At 36.7% G+C, this 25,603-nt stretch overlaps 1 protein-coding gene across 1 annotated transcript; it reads left to right on the forward strand.

Annotated features, from left to right (window-relative positions):
* The first annotated feature begins 586 nt into the window (after positions 1 to 586).
* Positions 587 to 24,914, forward strand: jak2b (Janus kinase 2b). The gene is made up of 25 exons (XM_087788779.1): positions 587 to 956; positions 5,373 to 5,610; positions 5,928 to 6,051; positions 6,148 to 6,265; positions 6,944 to 7,089; positions 7,929 to 8,220; positions 10,373 to 10,492; positions 11,178 to 11,335; positions 12,524 to 12,635; positions 14,068 to 14,254; positions 14,317 to 14,441; positions 14,521 to 14,655; positions 14,753 to 14,840; positions 15,593 to 15,720; positions 15,791 to 15,929; positions 16,679 to 16,830; positions 17,077 to 17,227; positions 17,405 to 17,541; positions 17,661 to 17,850; positions 19,817 to 19,941; positions 20,016 to 20,188; positions 20,252 to 20,369; positions 21,485 to 21,598; positions 22,746 to 23,724; positions 24,779 to 24,914. Exons 2-24 carry the CDS (start codon positions 5,379 to 5,381, stop codon positions 22,851 to 22,853), a joined length of 3,372 nt encoding a protein of 1,123 aa, XP_087644905.1. The 5' UTR covers positions 587 to 956; positions 5,373 to 5,378; the 3' UTR covers positions 22,854 to 23,724; positions 24,779 to 24,914.
* The last annotated feature ends 689 nt before the right edge of the window (positions 24,915 to 25,603 follow it).

Below are 25,603 nucleotides of genomic sequence, written 5' to 3' on the forward strand. Positions count from 1 at the left end.
AAAGGACTTGTTGTACAAACAAAGCAGGGGCTTGATTACAGCTGGCCGGGTGAGGAGTGGAGTTATTATTACAGTCATAATGGACTCTCGTAACCTCTCGTTCGCCCTGATTTCAGACGGGGGGAGAACTTTATAAAGTAATACGTTCAAAACATGGTCAAGCATCTTGGAGAGAAAGTCTTTAACATTTGAAACATGTGAGTACATTTGTTCAGGCTTTCCCTTGATTTTCTGGAACTCCTGTTGTGTTATCAGTTTTATCTTGACCTTTAAAGTATATACTTTATTGAGTATTGTTTTGATTGTTTAAGCGCTTTGTGACCCTGGTCTGGAAAAGCACTATATAAATACAAATTACTTACTTTCTTACTTACTTACATTGGGATACTTTGGTTTTTAACATTGGCTGATCTTTAGTATTTTAAAATGTAACAAATATTTCAGATACTTTTTGATACTAAAACATTTTTTTTTTAAAGATATTACATATATATAATTGTGTTATAACACACGGTAGTCTCTGACCCCTGACCCAAGCCTCGTATGTAACCCTTGCTCCAGCCAGGGCCAACCCCGGAAGACAATAGCTGTCAGCGGGAGGCTCTGCTGCTCACTGACGGTGCAGCTCCGCCTTTGCAGAACCCCAAGCTCGTAGCAAAAAAAAAAACCTTCGACACGCACGGAGCTCCTGACCGCACACACAGCAACGCAACAAGTCGCTGACAGAAAACACGGACATTTGACCGTCCGAGTGGCGTTTTTTTTATTATTATTATTTTTTTTTATTTTTTTTTTTATTTAAGTCTCCAGCGAGCGAGTTAGCGCTTAGCTTTAGCCCCAACTTTGACTGTTGACAAGATAAAAGTTGCTCCGGAGGGAAACATGTAAAACTCGCAGCGAAGTGAAGCCATGGACGGGAAAGTCACCAGCGATGCTTTGCAACCATAAACGCACAGGTGCGTGACCGAGAAGCGGGTTTTTAATCGCCGCGGAAATAAAAAGAAAAAAAAAAAGGGACGAAAGTGTCGCGGCGAACTGTCACGGCTGGTCCTGGCGGATCCACCGGCCTAAGAGGCTAGCATTAGCTAGCTAGCGTGCTAGTTTTTTGTGCAACGGCTAGCTCACTTTCTAAAGTGAGTATTTGGCGATTTGTCCACGCGTTTGACAGTCGATCGTGGGTTTATTTCCGCGCGTCCACCTTTCCTTTTAGACCCGGAATTGTTGGTGGAATCGATGACTTGCAGCCCCTGGTTTTTTTTGGTGGTCGGTTCTGGGGTAAGCGTTGTTAAGTTGCCCGGGTGGGTGTGTGAGGCTGCTAGGAAGCCCAACATCTCGGCCTCCTCCTCAAAGTTGTCATCGCTCCTCGATCAGAGATTGAATGTTGTCACTGTCGATAAGAATAAGATTGATCGATACAGGATCCGATTGATTAGATAAAGTGCGTTTGCGTTTAACGGATCGGGTTGTTGTACGTGTGGGTGTGAGATGTTTGTTGTTGTCATGACTTTAGAATGACTTTTTTTTATGTTCTTTGGTTCTGAATTGTGGGAATAAGTCACAGTTTTAACCCACATTATTAACTGGTTACCTAAACTTACCTTTAAAACAATATATATATATATATATATATTTATGTATATGAAATGATACCCTGACCTTTTATAACAAAACTACAAAAATGTTTAAAATAAAATGTTAAATATGATTATAGGGATGTTTTTCAGAACATATGTTGAATTTACTTTGAATTGTTTGAGTAAGTAAGTCATTTATACAATCATGACATGAACAAACAAAACATGTTACCATTTTAAAATGAATAATGGAAATACATACTAAATTATATAATAAGTGAGACATCAGAGGAATTTCTACATGATCGTACTCGCAAAGGTATTTATTCTGCATTTATATATATATATATATATATATATATATCCATCCAAATCTGGAACTTTTATTGCCAGACAATATAGGATTTTTTAGTTTTGTAAAATTAAGTAAAGTTAACAAAGTAAGCAATAGAAAAACAGAACCAAGCACCAAGGTATGTTGTATATTTTCAAATAAATATCATCGCTCCCAATCAGAGATGAACTCTTGTCACTATCTATACGAATAAAACGTATCGATACAGGATCCGATTGATTAGATAAAGTGTGTTTGCGTTTAACGGATCGGGTTGTTGTACGTGTGGGTGTGAGATGTTTGTTGTTGTCATGACTTTAGAATGACTTTTGTTTTTATAGTCTCTGGTTCTGAATTGTGGGAATAAGTCACAGTTTTAACCCAGATTATAAAATGGGACTGTTGTGAGGTCAAGCAAATGGAAAGCTGGAACAAAACCTTTAAAACAATATATATATATGAAATTATACACTGACATTTTATAACAAAACTACAAAAATATATAAAATGTAATGTTAAATATGATTATAGGGATGTTTTTCAGAACATATCTTGAATTTACTTTACATTTTTGGAGTTAGTAAGTCATTTATACTCAAGACATGAACAAATACTAAAATATTTTACGATATTAAAATGAGTAATGAAAATAACTACTAACTTATATAATAAGTGAGCCATCAGAGGAATTTCTACATGATCGTAGTTGCAAAGGTATTTATGCTGCATTTTTTTTTTTTTAATATACATCAGAACCCAAATCTGGAACTTTTATTGCCAGTGTTGTAAACACAACATAGGATTTTTTTTTTTTTTTTTTAATTAACTAAGTTAACAAAGTAAGCAATATATAAATGGAACCAAGCATCAAGGCATGTTATACATTTTAAAATAAATAATACAATTAAATGTGGGGTCGTGAAAGTATGTTCATGTAGAAATCGCCAACAATATTATGTTTTATTTCAGAATCATAGCTTGGATTGTAGAGTGGTTACTTGGGGTCTGAGTGGTTGCAGGTTCAATCCCAGCTCCAGACGAGCTTGTGGCATTGTGTCCCTGAGCAAGACACCTTACCCTGATGGCAGCCTACTCCCATCATTGTGCAATTGTGTGTGTGTGTGTGTGTGTGAATGCATGACAATCAAAGCTGATCTGGTCTAGAGAGGCGCTTTACAAATATACATTATTAAAGAGACACAGGTGGAGCTTTACCTAGTTAAATGCAAAATAAGAAAGTTGTTTATACCTGTTTTTTGTGTCAAAAGTAACCAAAAAGTCTCTGGCAAACAACTTGGGGACATTTTCCAAATCAACAGACAGAACTATTGCAATCCTAAACAGCCCTTCTCTTCTTAACATTGCATCTATATATTGTATATTTGCACAACTTTCAAATGAACAATAGAAGCCAAAAATTAAATAGAAAACAAGAGACTGTGTGGCTGAGGTAGAAACCCAATGTGGGCTAATATTTAAACCTCGTATATAAAGGAAATTGCACAAATAACAAACCCAAACAAAAATAAACATGTCTTAAATAGAATTATAATATAAAATATGTGAGAAAAACTATATATAAGTTGTAAATATACTCAATACAAATAGGAACAAACAAACCAAAAAAACAAATCGGACAGAACGGTATTAAAAAAAGATCAGTATGATATAAAACAATTGTGATCGTAGGATTATTTTAGTGTTGATTTTAATATTTGACTTGCCTATTTTAAGCAGGTTAATATCCTCAAGGACCCTCATTCTATAAAACTCGAATACTATCAAGTGTTATTGGCTTAAATAATATTTTTTATTGTATTTTTTCATAAAACCTTTTTTTTATCTGATGTAATAGCGCTTAAAAAAAAATACTAATAATATATTTACTTAAATATTTGTGGCATGCCATGAAAAAAAAATGGCAAAAACTGAAGAGAAAAGTCCTGTTTTTCGCTTGATCATTTCAGTTCAAATCACTTTACTTATTCAAAGGTAAACTATTGAATAATCGTAATATTTTATTATTAAATGGATTATATCAAGTGATTTTAAATCGATTTTTCAATAATGACCCATCATTTTTTGTTGGTTTAAGACCCAGACATATTTTTTCTTCCTAATATTTTCTTATTAATTAGATTATACGAAAGTGATCAGGTTTTAAAAACTGCATGATCATTTTTTTTTTGTTTTAAGACCAGACTGTTTATAGTTTTTTCTTCCTCAATTGGTTCAATGTGTAGCTGCTACTACTAAATAAAAGTTACCACTAACAATAGTTCAAGAATGGTTAAAACGGAGCAGGTCTCAGTCATGCCCCTTAAAAAACGTTATTATTCCCACAAGAAACCTATGGAGGATCAGGAACTAATTTGATGGATGGAATAAAGTAGTTTTCAAAGTATATGGTGTCGTTAAATATCAACTATTTGAATAACATTGAAAAGTCTTCGAAAAGATCATACCTTCATAATGTATTGTTGTTTTTGAATCGGATATTTTTTTGGTATCCGATATTATTATGTATTGCTTGTATCCTTTATTTCCACCGAATTAACAACGAAATTTCCCTCAGTATAAGACCAAATATATTCAAAATATTCACACATACAAATTAGGGATAGATGGCGCCGAAATTGGTTGATAGAAAAATATTTACCAAATAATCACAAACTCACTAAAAGGACAAATGTATTTGAAGTAAAAACTGTAAAGGGCCGACCTCACCCCGGAATGAATCAGTTCTCTGCACTTTGTTGTATTTACTTTATAAAACGTCAGGAAGCTTATTTATTTATTTATTTATTTAATGTTCACTGAAATTCATTTGAGATGCTGCAGACGCTGGTTATGATGTTTAATAAAATAATATGCTTAAAGCCATTTAAACATAGTTAAGTGTTGGCATTTGTATTACTTAAAAAAAAAACTGATGCAAATATATATACTTTTACTGAAAATGAATATCTGCTCCAAATATATGTTATCGGCATCCTTGACTACTAATTATCGGTATCGACCATAAAAAATATCATATTGGTTTATCTCAAACACAAATTCTTATTCAGCAAACTGTAGCAGTTTTTAAGTCAAACAGTTCTTTCAAGTGACCGAGGGCGAGTCAGACAGACATCATTCTAAGGATCTGAACGTCTGAGCGGCGACTACATCAGTTTTCTGTTCTCTTAATACGTATTTAAATGTGTGACGTGAACTTAAAGCTCTTGTTTTTTTTTTTGGGGGTTAAAACGAAAGAAAGATCTCAATGTATTTGATAAGAGAGAAGATCCTTTATAATGAGATTTCCAGATTTTATAACCCTTCTCCAGACAATGGATCCTCTGTGCCACCAGCGAACGGTTTATGCAACCAGCGAGGCCGTCTTCATTGAGAATTCATTACACGTCGCGGAGGGAAGCCGCCATGGAACTAATTGGTTACATTAGCTATCTTTACCATTTCAGGGTTACATGCTGTTGACCGCCTCTCTGTCAGCGATGGCCACAGTGACCAACACACGTACGCCCGTGCACCAAAATGGGACCACACATAGGGAGTCTGCCGAGTCCAGACCAGCCGCCGCCGTTCTGAGGCTGCATTTCTACCACAACGGCCAAGGGACGGGCGACTGCAGTGACCTCAGTTACCCACCCGGGGACTATGTGGCGGAGGAGCTCTGTATAGAGGCAGCTACAGCTTGCGGTGAGTATTCTAGCTCCGGGAGTTTTTCGGTGTGTGCATCGATACGTTCATGCTCAGGTCACAGGTCCCGAGATAAGGTTATCAGGAGGCCACAGTAAAACAGCAGCAACACTGTGCTTGTTGTGTTGTCTTTTCTTACGAATGTAGGACGCTCTGTCTGGAGAAAAAGTGCGTCCAATCAGTCTGTTTTTGGAATTATGTCTTTAGTGTTTGATGAAAAACCTGTGGGGAATTCTAACTGAAAATGTATTGACACTCATTAATGTACGCTCTTTGCTTTTAAATTAATTTGTTTATTCTCCTGTTGCCTCCCCTAGGTATAGCACCTCTGTATTTTAGTCTTTTTGGCCTTTTTAGAGAGAAAGACTGCTTGTGGTTTTCACCTAACCACACATTCCATCTTGAAAGTTCAGCATCTGAAGATCTTTTCTTCAGAATACGGTAAAAACTTTTTTTATTGTCTTGACCTTTCTGGTTTCCCATTAAAAATGGATGCGAGATACAACTTTTTCTTTGATCGGTGTCCCCCCCCCGCAGACACTACTACCCTGGCTGGTACAGCGGTGGAGCGTCTCGAGCCTGTCGTTATGGGGTTACAAAAGGAATGGAGTCTCCAGTCATTGATGATTTTGTCATGTCATATCTGTTCTTTCAGGTAAGAATTTGTTACTCCGAACTTACTATGGAGAAGTGTTTGAGGAGGGTGGGAAGACAATGGAAGTGTTGAGTCAGGTTAGGAAGATGTCTCTATGGACCATGATGTTTTTTGATTATATGGTGATTTGTACGTTCTGGAGCACAGTGACGATGCATTGTAAAGAATAGCTCAAATAGTTGGGGTCAATCAACCATAATGGGAGGGAACTTTGGGCTGCAGGATAGGTCGAGAAAAATATCGTAATCGCGATATTGGCATCGAAAACATGAATCAAGCATATCTTAAATGCGCACTTTGACCAATCAGTGTCACGTTCTGTAAAGGTTTTTCAATTTGTACTTCTATGTCTTATTGTTGTTTACGTCTCGGTCTGTGATATCGCAACTCAAGTCACCAATATCGAATATCGCAATTATTTCCAATACCGTGCAGCCCTTGTGTTCTGTGTGTAGTTTGATGTTGTGTGGGCACTCCGGTTGCCTCCCACAGTCCAAAAACATACATAGGTTAATTGGGAACTTGAGGAAATTATGTGTAGGTATGAGTGTGTGGGGAAAAAGCGTCATAGAAAATGAATGAATGAATGAATGAATGCATCATCCAACATAGTTGTGTGATTTGTGAAACTTTTGCCATTGAACTTGTCTTATTCTGTATCGTTTTTATTCATTTTAGTGGAGAAACGACTTTATCAGTGGCTTGGTGAAAATCCCAAATTCCCACGAGGCACAGGAAGAGTGTCTCGGCATGGCCGTGTTGGACATGACCCGGACAGCCAAAGAGAGACAGATGTCCCCTTTGGACATTTATCACACAATAAGGTAATTTTTCTCAAAATCACACACATCATAATAAACTACTATAAGCATATAGAAATGCATGCCCTTGCAAGGACATTATAATAGTTTATTTTAAAGCTGAGCCCTTAAACTCTGCCGTTTATCTACAAAATCTGTACATTATTTTTATTCAAAGTTATGAAGCCATGTATACAGTAAAAAATCACTGAATCTTTACTTGGAGTTGTTTAATGTGTTGCTACTGTGGTTGACAAAGCTAGACTTGATGTTCCATCAATTTCAGGCTGTTCTTTTTTATAGTGACTATAATTTTCCACTGATAAATAGGAGATATTTCTTTGGATGAAGTAAACCAAAGAAAAAAACTGTCTATATTTGGACGTGTTAACCTTGACGATCAAGGGGGAATAATTGATTATAATAAGATAAAGTGATGTCATAACAATTGAAATATAATCATTCTTCTCTGTAAAGTTGTCTCTTGTAAAACACATTTTAGGGTATTTGGTATGTAACACATCTGATATGCTCTTCGGTTAATTTTTGTTCCAGGAGAAAATCATTTTAATGTGAAAATGATCTGTATCAGGAATTAACAGAACTGTTTTTCAACACTTTTTAAAGACCAAAACTAAAATGTTTGGTTATTTTAACCATCAAGGATAGAGAAAATGTGTCAATTCCTGGGGGGTTCTGTTAAGAAAGCTATATGAAGAATGAGCTGTTTTTTATTAATGTAAAATAACATTTAGTCACACACAATTTGGCATATTGTTTAAAACTCTTGTGAAAATACTTTGAAATAGTTGAAATACTAAAAAAAAGTCAAGCTAAATCTAAGGAGTGTTTGTGTTTTTCAGCTACAAATCCTTCTTACCAAAAGAAATGAGGGCTCATATCCAGAACTGCAACTTTGTTACACGGAAACGAATACGCTTTCGCTTCAAGCGCTTCATCCAGCAGTTCAGCCAGTGCCGCACAACCATTCGCGACCTCAAACTCAAGTACCTCATCAGCATGGAGTCTTTAGATAAAGCATTCTACACCGAGACCTTCCAGGTCAGGGAGCCGTCCCGTGGACAGCTGGTCGTCCTCGTGGCCGCGGACACCGGTATCCAGTGGTGTCGGGAGAGATTAAAAGATCCTGAACAGGTTGGTGAAGTAAAACTCGTCACAGTTTTTGGTCTGTTTTCCTAAGCTTTGGAACGATCTTCCTCTCTCTCTGCGCTTAATGGAGTCTACTCACTCCTTCAAGAAACATCTTAAGACATTTTTATTTGTGAAGGTTTTCCTTGATTTTCTGTAACTCCTGTGTTTGTCTCGGTGTAATCTTGACCTTTTAAGAGTATGTTTTATTGGGTATTGTTTTAATTGTTTAAGCGATTTGTGACCCTAGTCTGGAAAAGCGCTATATAAATACAAATTACTTACTTACTGTAGTTAAGAAGGTTTTTACCTTCCACATTAAGTAAAGTTGTTGCCATATATTTGTCTACAAAAGAAAGCTGAAGTGTTAGAACAATAAATGGCTTAATCTCAGCATTAGCTATGAATATTGATCACAGGAGTCTTGGTTTTCTCAGATTTAATGTCCTCGTTGTGTTTTTGAGATAAATTGAGGAGCTCCCTAATTCTCAAGGAGAATGTATGACTCTCAAGTAGCCAGTCAAAGGAGGGGTAGATCATCTCCAAAACAATGTGATCTAGCTGCAAATTCAATACAGAAGACTAACTACCTCCTCGAAACCACGCCTCCAAAGCTACGCAGCGCTGTGTTGATCCAAATTCTGTCAAAACCGGTACTGATACTTTCACTATGTTACCGTTTTTTCAAGTGATACTTCTATTGATACCTATACAAGATCAATTATGAATTTATTTTTATTTTTTTTTCAAAAATTGTCTCCGCTTTGCTAAACTTCCACTCCAAGCTTTTTCTCTCTTAAAGAAAAAAAAAGTAAAATAATTTGTAGTGCAAAATAATTTGCATTTCCTTTGATCCTTGTTATTTATATTTGCCCTTTTTCATCCCTTGAACTTTGTTCTTTTGTTTGCACTTTGTTCTTGTTCTGTTTTTAAGCAACTTGCTGTACCGAACTGGAAACACAATTTCCCTACGGAGATCTCCAGAGGCATTAATGAAGTCAATCTAATCTAATCTAAGAAAACTTGCTAAGAAGTTAAAATTCAATCCGAGGGTTTACTGCTTTTCTTTACCACCTACTAGTTTTTAAGAATAAAAATATGTTTTGATCAGACGGGAAAGACAGAGCATGTTTATGTACTATGTACTCAACGTTTTGGTCGAAACCACAAAGGAACTCGAAGTTTTAAACCCACCCCTGAACAGAATTGATGTCCTGAGATTTTTAGACTTATTCTACGATTTACAGGTGAATAAAATGTTAATTTTTCGTGTTGTAACATTTAGGGAAAACCCGTTGATTGTCTGATTATAAAATCAACAGATCAATGGTTTTCTAGGCCACAGAAGTCCTCGGTTATGCGTGAAGTTCACCAACCGGTCACAAGGCACATTGACAAAATGACTCTTCCAGTATCTCCACTGACAATTGTACAGTTACTGATTGTGCTGTGTGCGTGTAGACAACACTGTGACGATGGTGGAAGGTAACCGGCTAATCATGCATGAGAAGAGTTACAAATCCTTAGGCAAGACTGACCCTTATTAGGAAAGAGTATTTTGCTGTGTTTGCAGTATTACAGTCCAATACATCTGTAGATCTTTTAAAGCTAATGGGAGATAAATTCAGTAAATCATCCATCGTATTTCTTATGAAAGTTTATCCAAAAGTGTTGCCCCTCAAATATGACTGTCGTGTTATTTATAATCATCTGTTGAGCATGAAATAAGCAGCCAATAATTGCTTTTGTCACACATTGTTAATAAGTCTGATGCTACCGCTGGGAAAGCTGTCACATGCTCTCTTTGAAACCCACTGGGTTTGTTTGATTTTTTTTATGACGAACCAACCGTCTCTTGGTCTTTTTCGCTCCATTCCACATTCCTATCGTGATAATTGCAACAAATATTTATCTTATAAAACGCTGTTTTTGAGACTGAGTCTGCTTACTCCTTGCTATTGTACCTTTATGATTGACATGGCAGTTGCAGGTGACCAATATCATCCATCCTCTGGTGGTTATTGGCCCCTAATCCAGTTAAAGGGGCCGGCGTTTAATCATGGCTATATTCTGGAAATGTAAAAATGGCTAATATTAAAAGGTAATCTTTGACTGGTGATTCAATTAGATCATATCTTCTTTTTTTTTAACCTCTCAGGAGTTGCAGGTGTTATGCGACTTCTCTGACGTCACCTACATCCACATCAAACAGGCCAACAAAGAAGGAGTCACCGAGACTCGAGTGGTCACGATCAACAAGCAAGACGGGAAAATTTGGGTAATTAATCTTCTTTTGTGCGTTTTCTTTTCTTTCGTAGGAGTGCACCCATCGCGATTTTTGTGGCCGATTTCTCTTGTTTTTTCCCCCAATTTAACACACAAAAAAAGCCACGATAGCCTTTTATTGATCACACAAACCTAAATAAATAACAACAATAAAATGGAACAACACTGTAATAACACAACTCCCTTTAAAGGTAAACAAATACCGTATTTGTTTGACTATAAGGCTCGTTTAAAAACCCTTATCCGGAGTTTTGGTTGTACTTAAACCATTTTTTAAGTGGTTCACACCCCACAAAAATATGTCTGCTTTGGCGCCATGGTATTAAAAATAAAAGTCTTATATAAGGCTGTCTATTATTCCCTGTCGTCACACCATTTCTTTCTCTCTGAACATCGAAACCCTCGCGATTCCTCAACCATGCGTTTCTAAGAACCGTACATGTAATGTTGGCCAACAAAAACTATTCCTGGAACAAGTTTTTCCATGTTAAGTCATATAAATATTCCACGCTCTTGAACGCATTTGCCCGCATCGAAGAGGTTTAAACTTTCTCTCATCCGTGTCTTCATTGTTGATTTTCTTTAAATGAGTAATAAAAAAACATCTAATCTAATAACCACCGTGTATGAATATATATATATATAGCATTTAATAAATATTTGTGTTGAACTTTCAGGAACTGGAATTCTCGTGTCTTTCGGAAGCTCTCTCGTTTGTATCCCTGGTCGACGGTTACTACCGACAGATGACGGACGCTCATCACTACCTCTGCAAAGAAGTGGCGCCACCAAGACTCGTGGAGGCCATTGCTTCACACTGTCACGGCCCCGTTTCGTAAGTAAAACTTTGTTTTATTGACCAGAAATGATTCAAATTACAGGTCGGGTTCAGATATTTATTCTCTCAGTAATTCCATAATAGAATGAATGCCCAGAAACAGTCTTGGAATTGTCTCTGTTGAGGAGGGGACATGATTTTTTGGGTTGTGTAATGACTGGTTGTCGCTGTTATCTTAGTGGATGATCTGTGTGGATAATCTTTTAGAAGCAAAAAAAATCAGGCACAAAGGACTTTTTACACATAGAGGAACTAAAAGGTAAATTCCAACTTGTCCGACTTGATGTGCGAGTTCCACATCATGCATGTCCGTCCTTTTATTAATTATCGCCATGCAAACGCAACTGTACCCACGAGACTTGAGAAAGTGAATTGAATTTCACACTCGCTAATGACTTTGAAAATGTTTGAACATGCATTCCTGTCAGCTGCGTAGCTCACAGCAATATAACGGCAACAGCTCCGCCCACCGAGCTTCACACAAGTGGCTTTATTTTTACATGAAGTTTCAACAGCGTTAGTGTTTAATTCAGTCTTTGCCTCAATGGATTAAGAGCCATCGGCTTTATTGTAGGATTCAATGTTGTGTCTGATCTTGGCATTTTATTTAGTATTTTATTAAAACACACGGTGCTCCACTGGGGTCCTTTATGATTATAAAGCCCCCTGGATAAAGTCCATTTAAGTCTATTCCCTTTATTTACCTTCAATTATTTAAAGATTACATGTTCAAAGAAGGAAAAATAAATTAATAAAATACAAAAATAATTAAAATATTGCCTTTTTTCTTTATAATATATATAACTATATATTATATTGGATCCATGTTTTTATGTTGAACCCACATTACAGTAATTCAAAAGTGTAAATAAATCAGTCAAGAATACTCTGTAGTACAGAAAACAAAATTGTTAATTCCTTCTACATTTCTTTTTTTTCCTTCATTGTATCATGAAATGTTTTCTTGAACAGAAAAAATTAAGAAGTCATACAAATAATTATAATCCAGCGGGAGATCTATTTCAAAATATAACTCAGGATCTGCTGCTTTCGTTTCTAAAAGTCTTCGACATTTCTTAGTGCCGGTCATTGGTGATCTAGCATCACTATTTCATTTAACAATTGATGTCACAAAACTTTGGGTTAATGTTTGTCTTCTACTCTGCCTTTTTTTTGTTTTTACAGTATGGATTTTGCCATCAACCGACTACAAAGATGTGGGAACAAACGTGGATTATATATTTTGAGATGTAGCCCTAAAGACTTCAAAAAGTACATATTGACCTTCCCGCGTGCGGTAGGTGTTTTCTCGTTGTGACAGGATCCCGATCGACTGATTCCGATCTTGTGATAAGACTATCTTTTGGTTGTGTGTCAAAAGAATCACAAGTTTCTGTTCATGATGATTTTGATTTACGATTACAATTGTCTGGAGATGCGATTCTGAACCGGTCTGGCTTCTCTGCATTAGAACAAGCTTAAGGCTAATTGAGGGGAAAAAACATTTTGAAACGAAATGTAGCAGAAAAATTAAGGTTTAATCCTCAAAATATAAATGTTATAATTAAATCAGCTAATGGTTTAGCTTTTAAAAACTTTGGGAAAGAGAGCCATGTAAACTAGTTCTGAAAGATTATGGGAAATTGTCTAACTGCGATTATTTTCCTCAATACAGAGATTTAATGAGTCTTCTTTTCATATATTTCTTCTGAAGAAGTGATTGATAATAAAATAAATGGTGTCACCTTATTTGTTTTAAGATAAGTCATTGTAACGATGAAGGCAAAATAAGGAAAAATTGAAATACATTAAAGACAGTTTATTTAGTTACTTGTAAATATACTTGTATAATAACAATTGTGAAAGACAATAATGTGAAACTTAAGGCCTTGTGAACGATACACAATGTGTGAGGAAGTCAAGCGTAAACACTTGTATTCATCAGTCAGTAATAAATCACACCAACTTTTGTGCAGACTTTTTTCTTCCAGCTCAGGGCGAGGGTGGTTAAAGTGTCCCAGCACCTTATTAAACGGTTGCTCTTGTAACTCTGCCATCTCTAAGTGCATCTCCTGCAAAACAAAACAATAGTGTTATTTATGCAATTTGACTTGAGTGATTCAGACATGCACGTTGCAACCGTTCAACCCTAGTGTTAACTGCTGGAACACAAATTCATTTTTAATTTTAAAATTATAAATCAGAACCTACATATCCAGCACAGGATGATGCAGATATGCTCGGGCACCCCTTGGTCTATCGGTCGATAGTGAATTCAAAATCATGATCACAGTTTTGAGTCAAATTAGTTCAATTTTAAAACAGACAAAGATCTTTAGCTCTAGAGATGCTGCTACATTTTAACTGTCTTCCCTTGCATTTGTTCAATGAAGGTTTAGAATTACTCTCATCAGGTTTGTTCACAGTTCCACGTACGTTTTAGATTATTAAAGAAGATCCTCATGGATTTTTATTAACGTAAGCAACAAAGAAAATGGTCTGAGCAGTTTCTGTCTGCCTTTGATCAGATCTGTTTGATTCTGAAGTCTGAGATTCGATTTACTTCAACAAATAAACTGAGCTGTGAAAAAACATTCAATTCACATTAGAGAAGAATCAGGAATACTGCTTATTTTTAATTCATTCCTCATAAAATATGTATTTTAAGATCTCTACATGCATGTGTTACCTCAACCCCAGCATAACTTGAACATGTGTCTCTGCTTCAGCTGTACGAGTCTGTGGAATACAAGCATTGCCAAATAACAAAATCCGCCAGCGGGGAATTCAACCTCTGTGGAACCAGTAGAAACTTCAGCACAATGCAGGAGCTACTCGGCTGTTACCAAAAAGAAACGGTGCGCTCTGACAACGTCGTGTTCCAATTTAGCAAGTGCTGTCCACCAAAATCTAAAGGTGAGACGAGGAGAGGAGACGTGGGAGGATTCTCTGATCGTAACATTTATTTGAACCGACAGAAAAGACCTGCCTGATGGTGTGCAGAAGCAACAAGAGCTCCGACCTTTCCGTATCGCCTTCCTCGCACCGGCACAACTTCAACCAAATGGTGTTTCACAGGATAAAGAAAGAAGATCTGGAATTTGTACGTGAAACGGTCTTTAAAACAACGTCTATCGTGTTACGCTCAAATACAAAACCGGTGGTTTATCTTTGAATTTAAGATGGAAAGTCTCGGCCAAGGGACGTTCTCCAAGATATTCAAGGGAGTTCGTCAAGAGCTGGGAGATTATGGACAAGTACACAAAACTGAAGTCGTCATGAAAGTCCTGGACCCGAGCCACAGGAGTTACTCTGAGGTGAGTCTTTGTGGGGAAAAAAGATTTGATTCTTATTGTTTGTGTTAATGTGTTTTTAAATATGTATTTATTTTGTTGTGGTTTCATTGTCTCGTAGTCCTTCTATGAAGCCGCCAGCATGATGAGCCAGTTGTCACACAAGCACCTGATCCTCAACTATGGCGTTTGTGTCTGCGGAGAAGAAAGTAAGTGTTCCGTAAGACCGAGCCTCGTTCATGAGACTCCTTCTAACCACGTCCTCGCAGCCTTTGACCTCGGACCACACGCATGGCTGCTGACTTAAAAGGCGTAGCTCATTTTTTTTTCATGGGGAAAAGTCAGGAGTAATCCCAATTACTCAACTGTCCCTGATAACCCTCATGTCAGTGATAAGAAGCCGGGTCAAGGTGGGATATTCTTAGGAGGATTAAGTTCCGCTCGGTTCCTCAAGCCAGTTAAACATACACTAGAATGGATTGTACCTAATGAGAGATACATTTCTGTTTGGAGAGACCATTTGGCTGCACTTACATTTATACCCTTCAAGTCATTTTAATTGAGCAACAATGACATGAGATTTACTCAACTTTAATAGACTTATTGGACATTGGAAACACAATCTTCAGAGCTTAACCTAAAATAAAGATTAACTTTGTAACTTAGTGATTAGTGGTGTTTTTTAAGTGTTAAGAATAATAAAAAGCTCACTGAAATTAAATGACAATTTAAACATGAGTGAAATAACTTTTAAAGTCAGTTATAAATACGACAACATTGTAAACATCCAACACTTAACTAATGTCAGTAATAAAATGTAAAAATCTATGGTTTATCAGTGTTTTTTTAATAGTATTGTGTGTAAAGTCAGTTAGTTTAATTAGTTAATATGTTTAAGCCCTTTCGCTGACTTTAATACAGTTGTTTCAAGTCTGTTTACCATCAGCGTGATATCTTGCAGATATTATGGTGCAGGAGTTTGTCAAGTTTGGATCATTGGACACTTACTTGAAGAAGAATAAAAACTCTATAAACATCATGTGGAAGCTGGAGGTGGCGAAGCAGCTTGCCTGGGCCTTGAACTTTCTGGTAGAGTAACAACTTTTTTTTCCTTTTTTTTAGATTTTAATAATAATACCTCTTTTTTTCATTTACACAGGAGGAAAAGCTTCTTGTTCACGGGAATATCTGTGCCAAAAATGTCCTGCTCATAAGAGAGGAAGACCTTAGAAATGGGAATCCTCCCTTCATCAAACTGAGTGATCCTGGTATCAGGATAACTGCTCTGCCAAAAGAAGGTAAGAAGATGATTTTAATGTATTAGGTTTCGGTTTATTTGATGAAATGAGTTTTCAAGATATATGTTTCAACCAGGAATATATAAATAAAATGTAATATTGTTCTGACCCTTTTATGTAGTGGACTTTATTGTTCTTGTTGTTTGATGTTATTTATTTGTATTATTTAATTTTTTATTGTTACTATTTATTATTTTATGATTCTATTCAAAACAAGATTCATGACTTTGTTACCCTTGGACTTATAAACCTGGAGGTAAAAACCAAAGGGAATATGCGTGAAGACTTTACTGTTTGTAGTGCTATCAAACAACCACTGGGTGTCGCTACACAACCAGTGTTTTATTTAGGTTATAATAATGTTAAAAGTTACCTTATATTTACTTCATAACTCTTCATCCAATGTGAATTAAGAGACAGATTCTTGGATTTATGTCAAATCTTCCTACATTTTTTGTAATAAATATGTTTTTAAGGATAGAAAGAGTGAAGATTTTGTTATTCAAACCATCACTGAGAGTATTGGGAGCGTTGATGTGTCTTTTTCCTTCAACGCACTAGAGATTTATTATTTATATATATTTCATTTATTTTTTTACTATATTATTATTATTATGAAGGTGTAATATATGTATTTTCTCGTGGTTTCTCCTGCTTAACAGACGCAAAACAAAATATTTACTTCCTCTTTCTCTCAGAATAAATCGACTCAGCGTGTATCTAATTATCTTCTGTGTTTGTGTGATCAGTGCTTATTGAGAGGATCCCATGGGTGCCCCCCGAGTGTATAAATGACGCCGCCAACCTCAGCTTGGCAGCGGACAAGTGGAGCTTTGGCACGACGCTCTGGGAGATTTTCAGTGGCGGAGACAGGCCTTTGGCATCCCTCGAGAACTCAAAGGTAAGAACATCACTCGTAGTTAATTTCGGTTAAGACCCTCTCCCATCTAATCGTTCCGGTTTGAGAACTTTATTTGCTTTGTATAATCTTCATCTTGACTGTGTTTAAAGTTTTGTAGCAAAATTAACTGTTGTGACATCGTTAGAAATGAGAGGAGGCTGTGGAATGAAGCAAGAAGTCTTTTTTTTCTCATCCTGTCCAAAGAATGCAGCAGCACAACAAAAGTTTATTTCTGAAATTTCACAGAAAAGACTGTTTTACGAGGACCGCCAACAGCTACCTTCCCCCAAGTGGACGGAGTTGGCCACTTTGATCATCAGCTGCATGGACTACGAGCCGGATTTCCGACCCACCTTTCGTGCTTTGCTCCGAGACCTGCACAGCATGTTCACTCCAGGTCGGGTTCAGACGTCCCTGTTGTCGTGTCATACTAGCTATTTACAACTTTCAACTGTCTGCAAATTTACAAAAAGGACTCTCTCAGTTAAATCAATATTGTATAATGTTACAACTTTTATTGATGCATAATGAAAAAAATTGCAGCTTAACTTCAACTTCTCCAAATCTGCTTCAGACTATGAGTTGATCGTGGAAAGCGACATCCTTCCAAACAGGAACGCTGCCTCGAGCTGGACAAGCGGAGCCTTTGAAAGCCAGGAACCGGCCCAGTTCGAGGAGAGACACCTCATCTTCCTGCAGCAGCTGGGAAAGGTACAGTGCTTGTTCAAACACTGATGTTATTGATGATATTCTCGTCTGGTGTCGGTTGACTCAAGTCAATGTTAGCCCAGATACTACAGCAGGTTACTTTCGTTTCTTCTACGCTTCAGGGCAACTTCGGCAGCGTGGAGATGTGTCGGTACGACCCCCTCCAGGACAACACGGGGGAGGTGGTGGCGGTGAAGAAGCTGCAGCAGAGCACCGCCGAGCACATCCGGGACTTTGAGCGAGAGATTGAGATTCTCAAGTCGCTCCAGCATGAGAACATCGTCAAGTACAAGGGCGTCTGCTACAGCGCAGGTTTGGAAATCGATAACCGAGATGTTCAGTTAGGGTTGGTCTTGATTTATGTTTTGTGTTGTCAACAAATCTGTAAACCTGTAAATGCATTCCGTCTTTACCTTTTTGCATCCTGTCAGAACCAGTCACACTGTTTAAAATGTGTCTTAAGAGGTAGTAGTTGCCAAAGTCATGATCGACAATAAAGAAAACGACCTAAAAAGTTTGAAGATGCAAACAATATTGTCATTCTCACAGACTATCACAGTAGAAGCATATATTTGAAGTAAAGAAAAAAGAAATAAAAACATACAGAGTTATATTGAATACAATATTGTCATTCTCATTAAAAGTAAAAATATATATTTTATAGTAATTTTGTAACATAAAAACATATATTTAAGCTAGATTGCACACAATATTGTTATTACCTCACACTATTAAAGAAAAAATATATATTTTATAGTAATTTGTAACATAAAAACATATATTTAAGCTAGATTGCACACAATATTGTTATTACCTCACACTATTAAAGTAAAAATATATATTTTATAGTAATTTGTAACATAAAAACATATATTTAAGCTAGATTGCACACAATATTGTTATTACCTCACACTATTAAAGAAAAAATATATATTTTATAGTAATTTTGTAACATAAAAACATATATTTAAGCTAGATTGCACACAATATTGTTATTACCTCACACTATTAAAGTAAAAACATATATGTTATAGTAATTGTGTAACATAAAAACATATATTTAAGCTAGATTGCACACAATATTGTTATTACCTCACACTATTAAAGTAAAAACATATATTTTATAGTAATTGTGTAACATAAAAACATATATTTAAGCTAGATTGCACACAATATTGTTATTACCTCACACTATTAAAGTAAAAATATATATTTTATAGTAATTGTGTAACATAAAAACATATATTTAAGCTAGATTGCACACAATATTGTTATTACCTCACACTATTAAAGTAAAAACATATATTTTATAGTAATTTTGTAACATAAAAACATATATTTAAGATGGATTGCACACAATATTGTTATTACCTCACACTATTAAAGTAAAAATATATATTTTATAGTAATTGTGTAACATAAAAACATATATTTAAGCTAGATTGCACACAATATTGTTATTACCTCACACTATTAAAGTAAAAATATATATTTTATAGTAATTGTGTAACATAAAAACATATATTTAAGCTAGATTGCACACAATATTGTTATTACCTCACACTATTAAAGTAAAAATATATATTTTATAGTAATTGTGTAACATAAAAACATATATTTAAGCTAGATTGCACACAATATTGTTATTACCTCACACTATTAAAGTAAAAATATATATTTTATAGTAATTGTGTAACATAAAAACATATATTTAAGCTAGATTGCACACAATATTGTTATTACCTCACACTATTAAAGAAAAAATATATATTTTATAGTAATTCTTTAACATAAAAACATTTAAGTTATATTGCACACAATATTTTCATTCTAACACACTGTGGAAGTAAAAAATATATATTTAATAGTCTCTTTTTTTTTTTACATAAAAGCACACATTTAAGTAACAAATTACACAGTTTTGTCATTCTCACACACACTTAAAGTAAAAAAATATATTTTAAGGAATTTCTTTTTAACATAAAACATACATTTAATCGATAAATTACACAATATTGTCATTCTCACACACTTTGACAGTAGAAATATATATTTTATAGTCATTTGTATTACATAAAAGCACACATTTATGTAAGAAATTACACAATATTGTCATTCTCACACACAATCAAAGTAAAAAAGGATATTTTATGGTAATCTTTTTAACATAAAAACATACATTCAAGGGAGATTCTTGCTTCTGCCATGAAAATCAAACCTATTGCAAAACAAGGTTGCTGTTCAAGTATGTATCAATAATAACAAAGTGTATTTTCAGGACGACGTAACCTTCGGCTGGTCATGGAATACCTGCCCTTCGGAAGTCTGCGGGATTACCTCAACAAACACAAGGAGAGGATCGATCACACCAAGCTCATGCACTACACGTCTCAGATCTGCAAGGTACCGGTGCAGTCGTCTCGCCTGTTGTTTTCAAAGAGTTCAACATGTTCACGTGTTCTTTCCGGGCCAATCAGGGGATGGACTACCTGTCGAATAAACGCTACATTCACCGAGACCTGGCCACGCGAAACATCCTCGTGGAAAGCGAGCAGAGGGTAAAGATCGGAGATTTCGGTCTCACGAAGGTCCTGCCCCAGGATAAAGAGTACTACATGGTCAACGAACCTGGAGAGAGTCCCATCTTCTGGTACGCTAGTTCAAAGTTCAGATCCTTCGTGTGCCTTTCAGTAACCTGGCACGTGTCCTGCAGGTACGCCCCGGAGTCGCTGACTGACAGCAAGTTCTCGGTGGGGTCTGACGTGTGGAGCTTTGGAGTGGTGCTGTACGAGCTCTACACCTACAGTGACAAGAACTGCAGCCCCCCTGCTGTGAGTGCTACCAAACATCGTGCGAAGAATGTTCCTCAACTGACTTTTAGAGACAGTTTTGACATTTCATCAAAGTCAATCATACGCTGAAGTCCAGTCTGAGACCCAAAGTGTCAATCATGTTCCCGCCATTGTCAGGTCGGAGCAGCCTGGGTAGTCTCTCCACTCAAAATGGGACATAAAGTGGCGTAACTTAAATAATAAGACAGCTTTTTAATAACCATCTCATTTTCTCTTTTAACCTTATTGTTCACAAGTAGTAAGACACCTTTAACTCTTTAAAATATCTAGTCTCAAACATGATGTACACAAGCCAATATACTTCTCATAGTTATTCATATGAACATCTAGCTGATTGAGATTTGACTCTCACTCTTCTCTTTCTTTGCAAACATAGGACATACTTTGTTAAACACTTCAGTTCAGTTGGGAAACGCAGAATCTTCAGAAATTAATCCTCTTTGTTTTTTGTTCCCATCACATTCCAGGGTCAGATTAACATCATTGCTTTGATTTTGAAGGGTGTTTTTTGGGGGGGGGGAATTTTGCAGCTAACTTTTTTTAATCCGGTCATATTTCTGTGGTTAAATTTGTTTTCCCTTAAGTAAGAGGCGAACTCTCGGCTCTCTTGAGCCGGTGAATGCTGAAATTGTGTAGTGGATTTACTTGACAAACATGTAAAATATAAGCCAAATGTGGATAATGGTTTTCTGGCAATTTCATATATTTACCAATGTTCCTTGATTTCCAATCATTTTAACATTAAACATGTATTTTATTGGTCGAGAAACACATTGTTAAGATTGAAACAAATAATCTTATGTATAAAAAATTGCGTTGTTTGTTGTTTATGGACTTGTCTTATAGCAATTGGTAAAAACAGCATTTTTTAATAGATGATGCATTCAAAAAGGAATGTGTAGTTAATTTGCAAATCATCTTATTAAGATGTCAAACCCAAACCCACGTTGATGCAACTGCCTGAGACATGTTTTTAAATCTCCAAAATAAGACTCTCAATCGTCAGACAGACACTATCTAATGTCACGTCAGGTGTTGCACTCCTGACCTCTACTCTCGAGTAACCGGTTTTCCACTTCTGCGTCTGCCTCCAGGTGTTCATGTCTATGATGGGGAACGACAAGCAGGGTCAGCTGATCGTCTATCACCTCGTTCAACTGCTCAGGTCTGGCAGCAGGCTGCCCAGACCCCTCGAGTGTCCCGCCGAAGTACGTGGAACACCTGTTTCTATTCTGTTTCTTTGAGTGTTTTTGAAGACTTTTTTTTTTACTTTTTCAATATAGCGTGAAGCACAAATATCTCCTTGGTTTGCTTACGTTCGACTTGTAGAAATAGTCATCAACGTAATATTGGGTGTCCTTTTGAACCCTAAACTAAATTGAAAATACTCTTTTTCAACACAGATACTGAGTTTTTAAAATAATGAGTCTTGAATTTCTCTCTAAGACAGGAAATCGCATGAACTTGTTTCTTACCACATTTTTGCTGATGACATCCTGCTCTACTGCTCTTTTGATCCAACTGAGCCCCAGAGGCTGAACTTAGTCAATTGTTTGCTAGAAATCAAACGATGAGTGAAAACACTTTGCAGCTAAATCTGGACAAAACTGAAACTCTGGTGATTGCTCCTGATGATAAGGTTCCAGGGTTGAGTCAGTACTTGGGTGACTTAGGTCAGTCTGTCAAACTGAGCCTGAGAAACCTGGGTGTTGTATTTGACAAAGACATGTCTCTTGTTCAACGCTGCAGAAAACTGACCAGAAACTGTTTCCTTCAACTGAGAAAAAATCTCTAAACTTAGGAAAATGTTGTCACAACATGATCTGGAGCTTATAATTCATGCGTTTGTGTCTTCTTGTCTGGACTATTGTAACAGTTTGTTTTCATGTCTTAACAAGAAGCTCTGATCCTTAAATCTTTTCAATGGCTGCCAGTTTCTTTCAGGATCAATTTCAAAATTCTGGTTCTTACTTACAGAACTATTCATGGTCAGACCTTCCATCAGTGATCTGATCCAGACTTACATCCCCGCTCGGGCTCTGAGGTCTGTGGATCAGAATCTACTGATGGTTCCTGAACAAGCTGAAATCCTTCCAGGCTGTTGCTCCTAAGCTTTGTAACGATCTTCCTCTGTGTTTGATGATCTACTGACTCCTTCAAGAAACATCTGAAGACACTTTTATTTGTGCTTTTCCCTGATTTTCTGAGACTCCTGCATTTGTCTTCTGTGTCTTGGACTTTTAAAGTATATATTTTTACTGTATATTCTTTTTGATTGTTAAAGCGCTTTGTGACCCTGGTCTAAAAATGTACAAATAAATAACCTTTACTTTATTACTAATTTCTGCGGTGCAGATCCACGAGGTGATGGAGGAGTGCTGGGACAACGACCCGGGCGGGCGACCTTCTTTCAAGGAGTTATGTCTGCGCGTCGACCTGCTGAGAGACAGCGAGGACTTCTGAGTGTGACTGCTGCTGCTGCTGCTGCTGCTGCTGCTCGACTACAGTGCCTTTAAGCAAGGCAGCAAAATGGCTCAATGTGAAAAGGACAATTTATAGTGAAGCTGGATAAAATTGAGGTTGAAAAACGACTGTGAAGAAGAGTGTGTGTGTAGGTGTGTGTGTGTCAACAAGGGCTAGCAGGGCTGGCCTTCCTCGTCCTTAACAAAAAGACTGTGTTTTGTAGATGTAGCGCCATGTATAAATAGATGTATTCATAAATGTATATGTTTTAACCCTGTACATATAAATACATCTACAGTATATCTGTAAATATGTCCAAAAAAATATTTCTTTTTTTATATAATTTTCTAAATGATGGTCGATGCTGCCGTGAGATCCGCCGCTAAATTATTGTGATACAAACGTGAATCTGGAGGAGAAAAAAAAACTGTTTAAACTGTGAGAGGTGGTGTGACGATTAAAGAGCAACTTCACCTTTTCTTTTAAACCCTTCAAGGGAAATTTGTTGTTTGTTCTTTCCTTTTTATTTACTGGTTGTTGGTGAACAGGTAAGAAGTTGACTGTAGCAAAGCAGGTGAAAAAAAAAAAACTCATGCGGCTGATAATGTGTTTGCTTTTCCACAGACTTGACGCCTCAGGGTCGACGACAATAAAAACAAACGCTAAAGTGCTCCCAGAAAACATGTGTCCAGATGCACTTTTTTTTCCCCCTTAATCTATGGGTGCGATGGTTCTACTCCGAGTCTCTACTGGAACCCATCGGCGTAGAAATATTCTGTTCTTCTTCGATAAAACGAGTCCACGCGGTGAGAGTCGACAGAGGAATCGGTCCACGACAAGTCTTGCTGGTCGAGTTGTCATCGACCCAGTTGTAAGTCTCTACTACACACATCATTAAAAGTACACAATGGTGAATTGATGATGATGATGGAGGCGCACAGCTGTGTAAATAAACCCGACCCATGTGCGTCCAATTAGCCGATGACGCGTTGTTTGGACAAGAGTGTGTTGCAATTTAAATAGCTGACCTCGTCAGATGTTTCACAGAGAAGTGCTTATATCGGGTCAAGTTATTATTTTTACTGTTTAATGATATCCTGCTTGAAGGTTTGTCACAATAAAGTGTATTTTGTGTGATGATGAGTATTCGAAAAAAAAAAGGAACAATCTTCCCGGCAACGTTCATTGTTTTAAAGTCGAACCTAGGGATTAATTTTATTTTAAGCTAGCTGGTAGTTGTAACTAGTACCACAATGTAAAACAACATGATGGATAGAAAACGTATGGTTGAAAATCCTGGCGGGATACACCTAAAACTACTACTTTATGAAGCTTTTCTCATGTATAAGCTTGTTTTAATGTTTGAATCAATGACTTATTAACTTTGAACTTATTAAATTTAACTTATTTATGTTTATACTTTTTATATAAATTAATTTATTATACGCAATATTTTAAACGTTATTTATTCTGTTTATGTTGCACTATTTTTAACTTATTTATATTTATAAATTTAACTTTAAAAGGACAAAATTAAAAAGGTGTTAAGATGCTTCTTGTAGGAGTCCGTAGACTCCGCGTTGAAGTGGCGTTGCCATGACGCCATACATATACATTTCATGACATTTACGTCATGCACGCGTTGAAGTGGCCTTGTCGTGACGCCATACACGCACGTCGCATGACATTCACGTTATGCACGCGTTGAAGTGGCGTTGTCATGACGCCATACACGCACGTCGCATGACATTTACGTTATGCACGCGTTTAAGTGGCGTTGCCATGACGCCATACCGACGTTGACCTACAAACATGTTAAAGACTCATTGCTAAAAAATATATATATATTTTTTTTTGTTTTAATTATTTATTATTTATGTCAAGGTGGTTATTTTTAAATCGGTGATTTATTATATATTTTCTAGGCGATGTCATGACGCCATATAACTTCCTGCTGGAACCACTGGTGCGCACAAAGCGACCTGGAGCAGAACTCGGTTCGGTTCTGTTCGAGACTTCAAGTCTCGCCGCACGTCGACACGTTCCGTCGTCATCGACACGTTATTCGAGTCACTCTCGTCCACCTGCGTGAGAGGAACGGAAGCGTTTGAACATGACGACAAGGTTGGTTTGTTTTGAAAGGAGAATAACTGTCACTAGTGTCGCCGTTAAAAAAAAACGAGTTGTGTTTAATAGTTGATATGTTTACTCAAAGCTTGAAGATACTGTTAGTGTTTAATGGTTGTTTTTTTTAACGTGAATGTGAATCTTCAACGTATTTCCATGCGATACATTTGCGAATTATTTACGCTACAAACCGGTGTTTTCAGAACTGTCAACAACATCCTCTCAAATGTCTTTATTCTCCTGGAGTTTATGTTCAATACAAACACAAATACGCGTGAAATACTATTTTTAAATTACAGTGGAAATTGAAGAACTTTTCCTTTTTTTATTTTCTAGAGAAATTAATTTTTAAGTTAACTTTTAAAGTAATATTTACAATGTTTGGTTGAGATCATGTTTTGATGTTCATCTTGGACATTACCCTCTAAAATACCCTCACTTGACTCTTTTTCGCTTTCCTTCTTCCTCCGCCCCCGGAAGATAACCCGAGTGGTACCGGGGCCGACAGGTGGTCTACCCAGAGGTGATGGCGTCCAGCAGAGCGCGGCCCCCCGACGGAGGGTACGGCTGGGTGGTGGTGGTGTCGGCCTTCTTCATCATGGGCCTGACGGCGGCCGTGCTGA

This window comes from Callionymus lyra, chromosome 1 (assembly GCF_982586985.1).
Source record: "Callionymus lyra chromosome 1, fCalLyr1.hap1.1, whole genome shotgun sequence".
In the NCBI taxonomy this organism is placed as follows: domain Eukaryota; kingdom Metazoa; phylum Chordata; class Actinopteri; order Syngnathiformes; family Callionymidae; genus Callionymus; species Callionymus lyra.

What these genes read in the sequence shown, in the direction of transcription:
- jak2b (XM_087788779.1), top strand. Translation starts at nt 5,379, where the DNA reads ATGCTGTTGACCGCCTCTCTGTCAGCGATGGCCACAGTGACCAACACA. An exon ending in CATCCCTCGAGAACTCAAAG is followed by an intron (nt 16,831 to 17,076) that starts GTAAGAACATCA and finishes GAAATTTCACAG; the next exon opens with AAAAGACTGTTTTACGAGGA. An exon ending in GGAGAGAGTCCCATCTTCTG is followed by an intron (nt 20,189 to 20,251) that starts GTACGCTAGTTC and finishes CGTGTCCTGCAG; the next exon opens with GTACGCCCCGGAGTCGCTGA.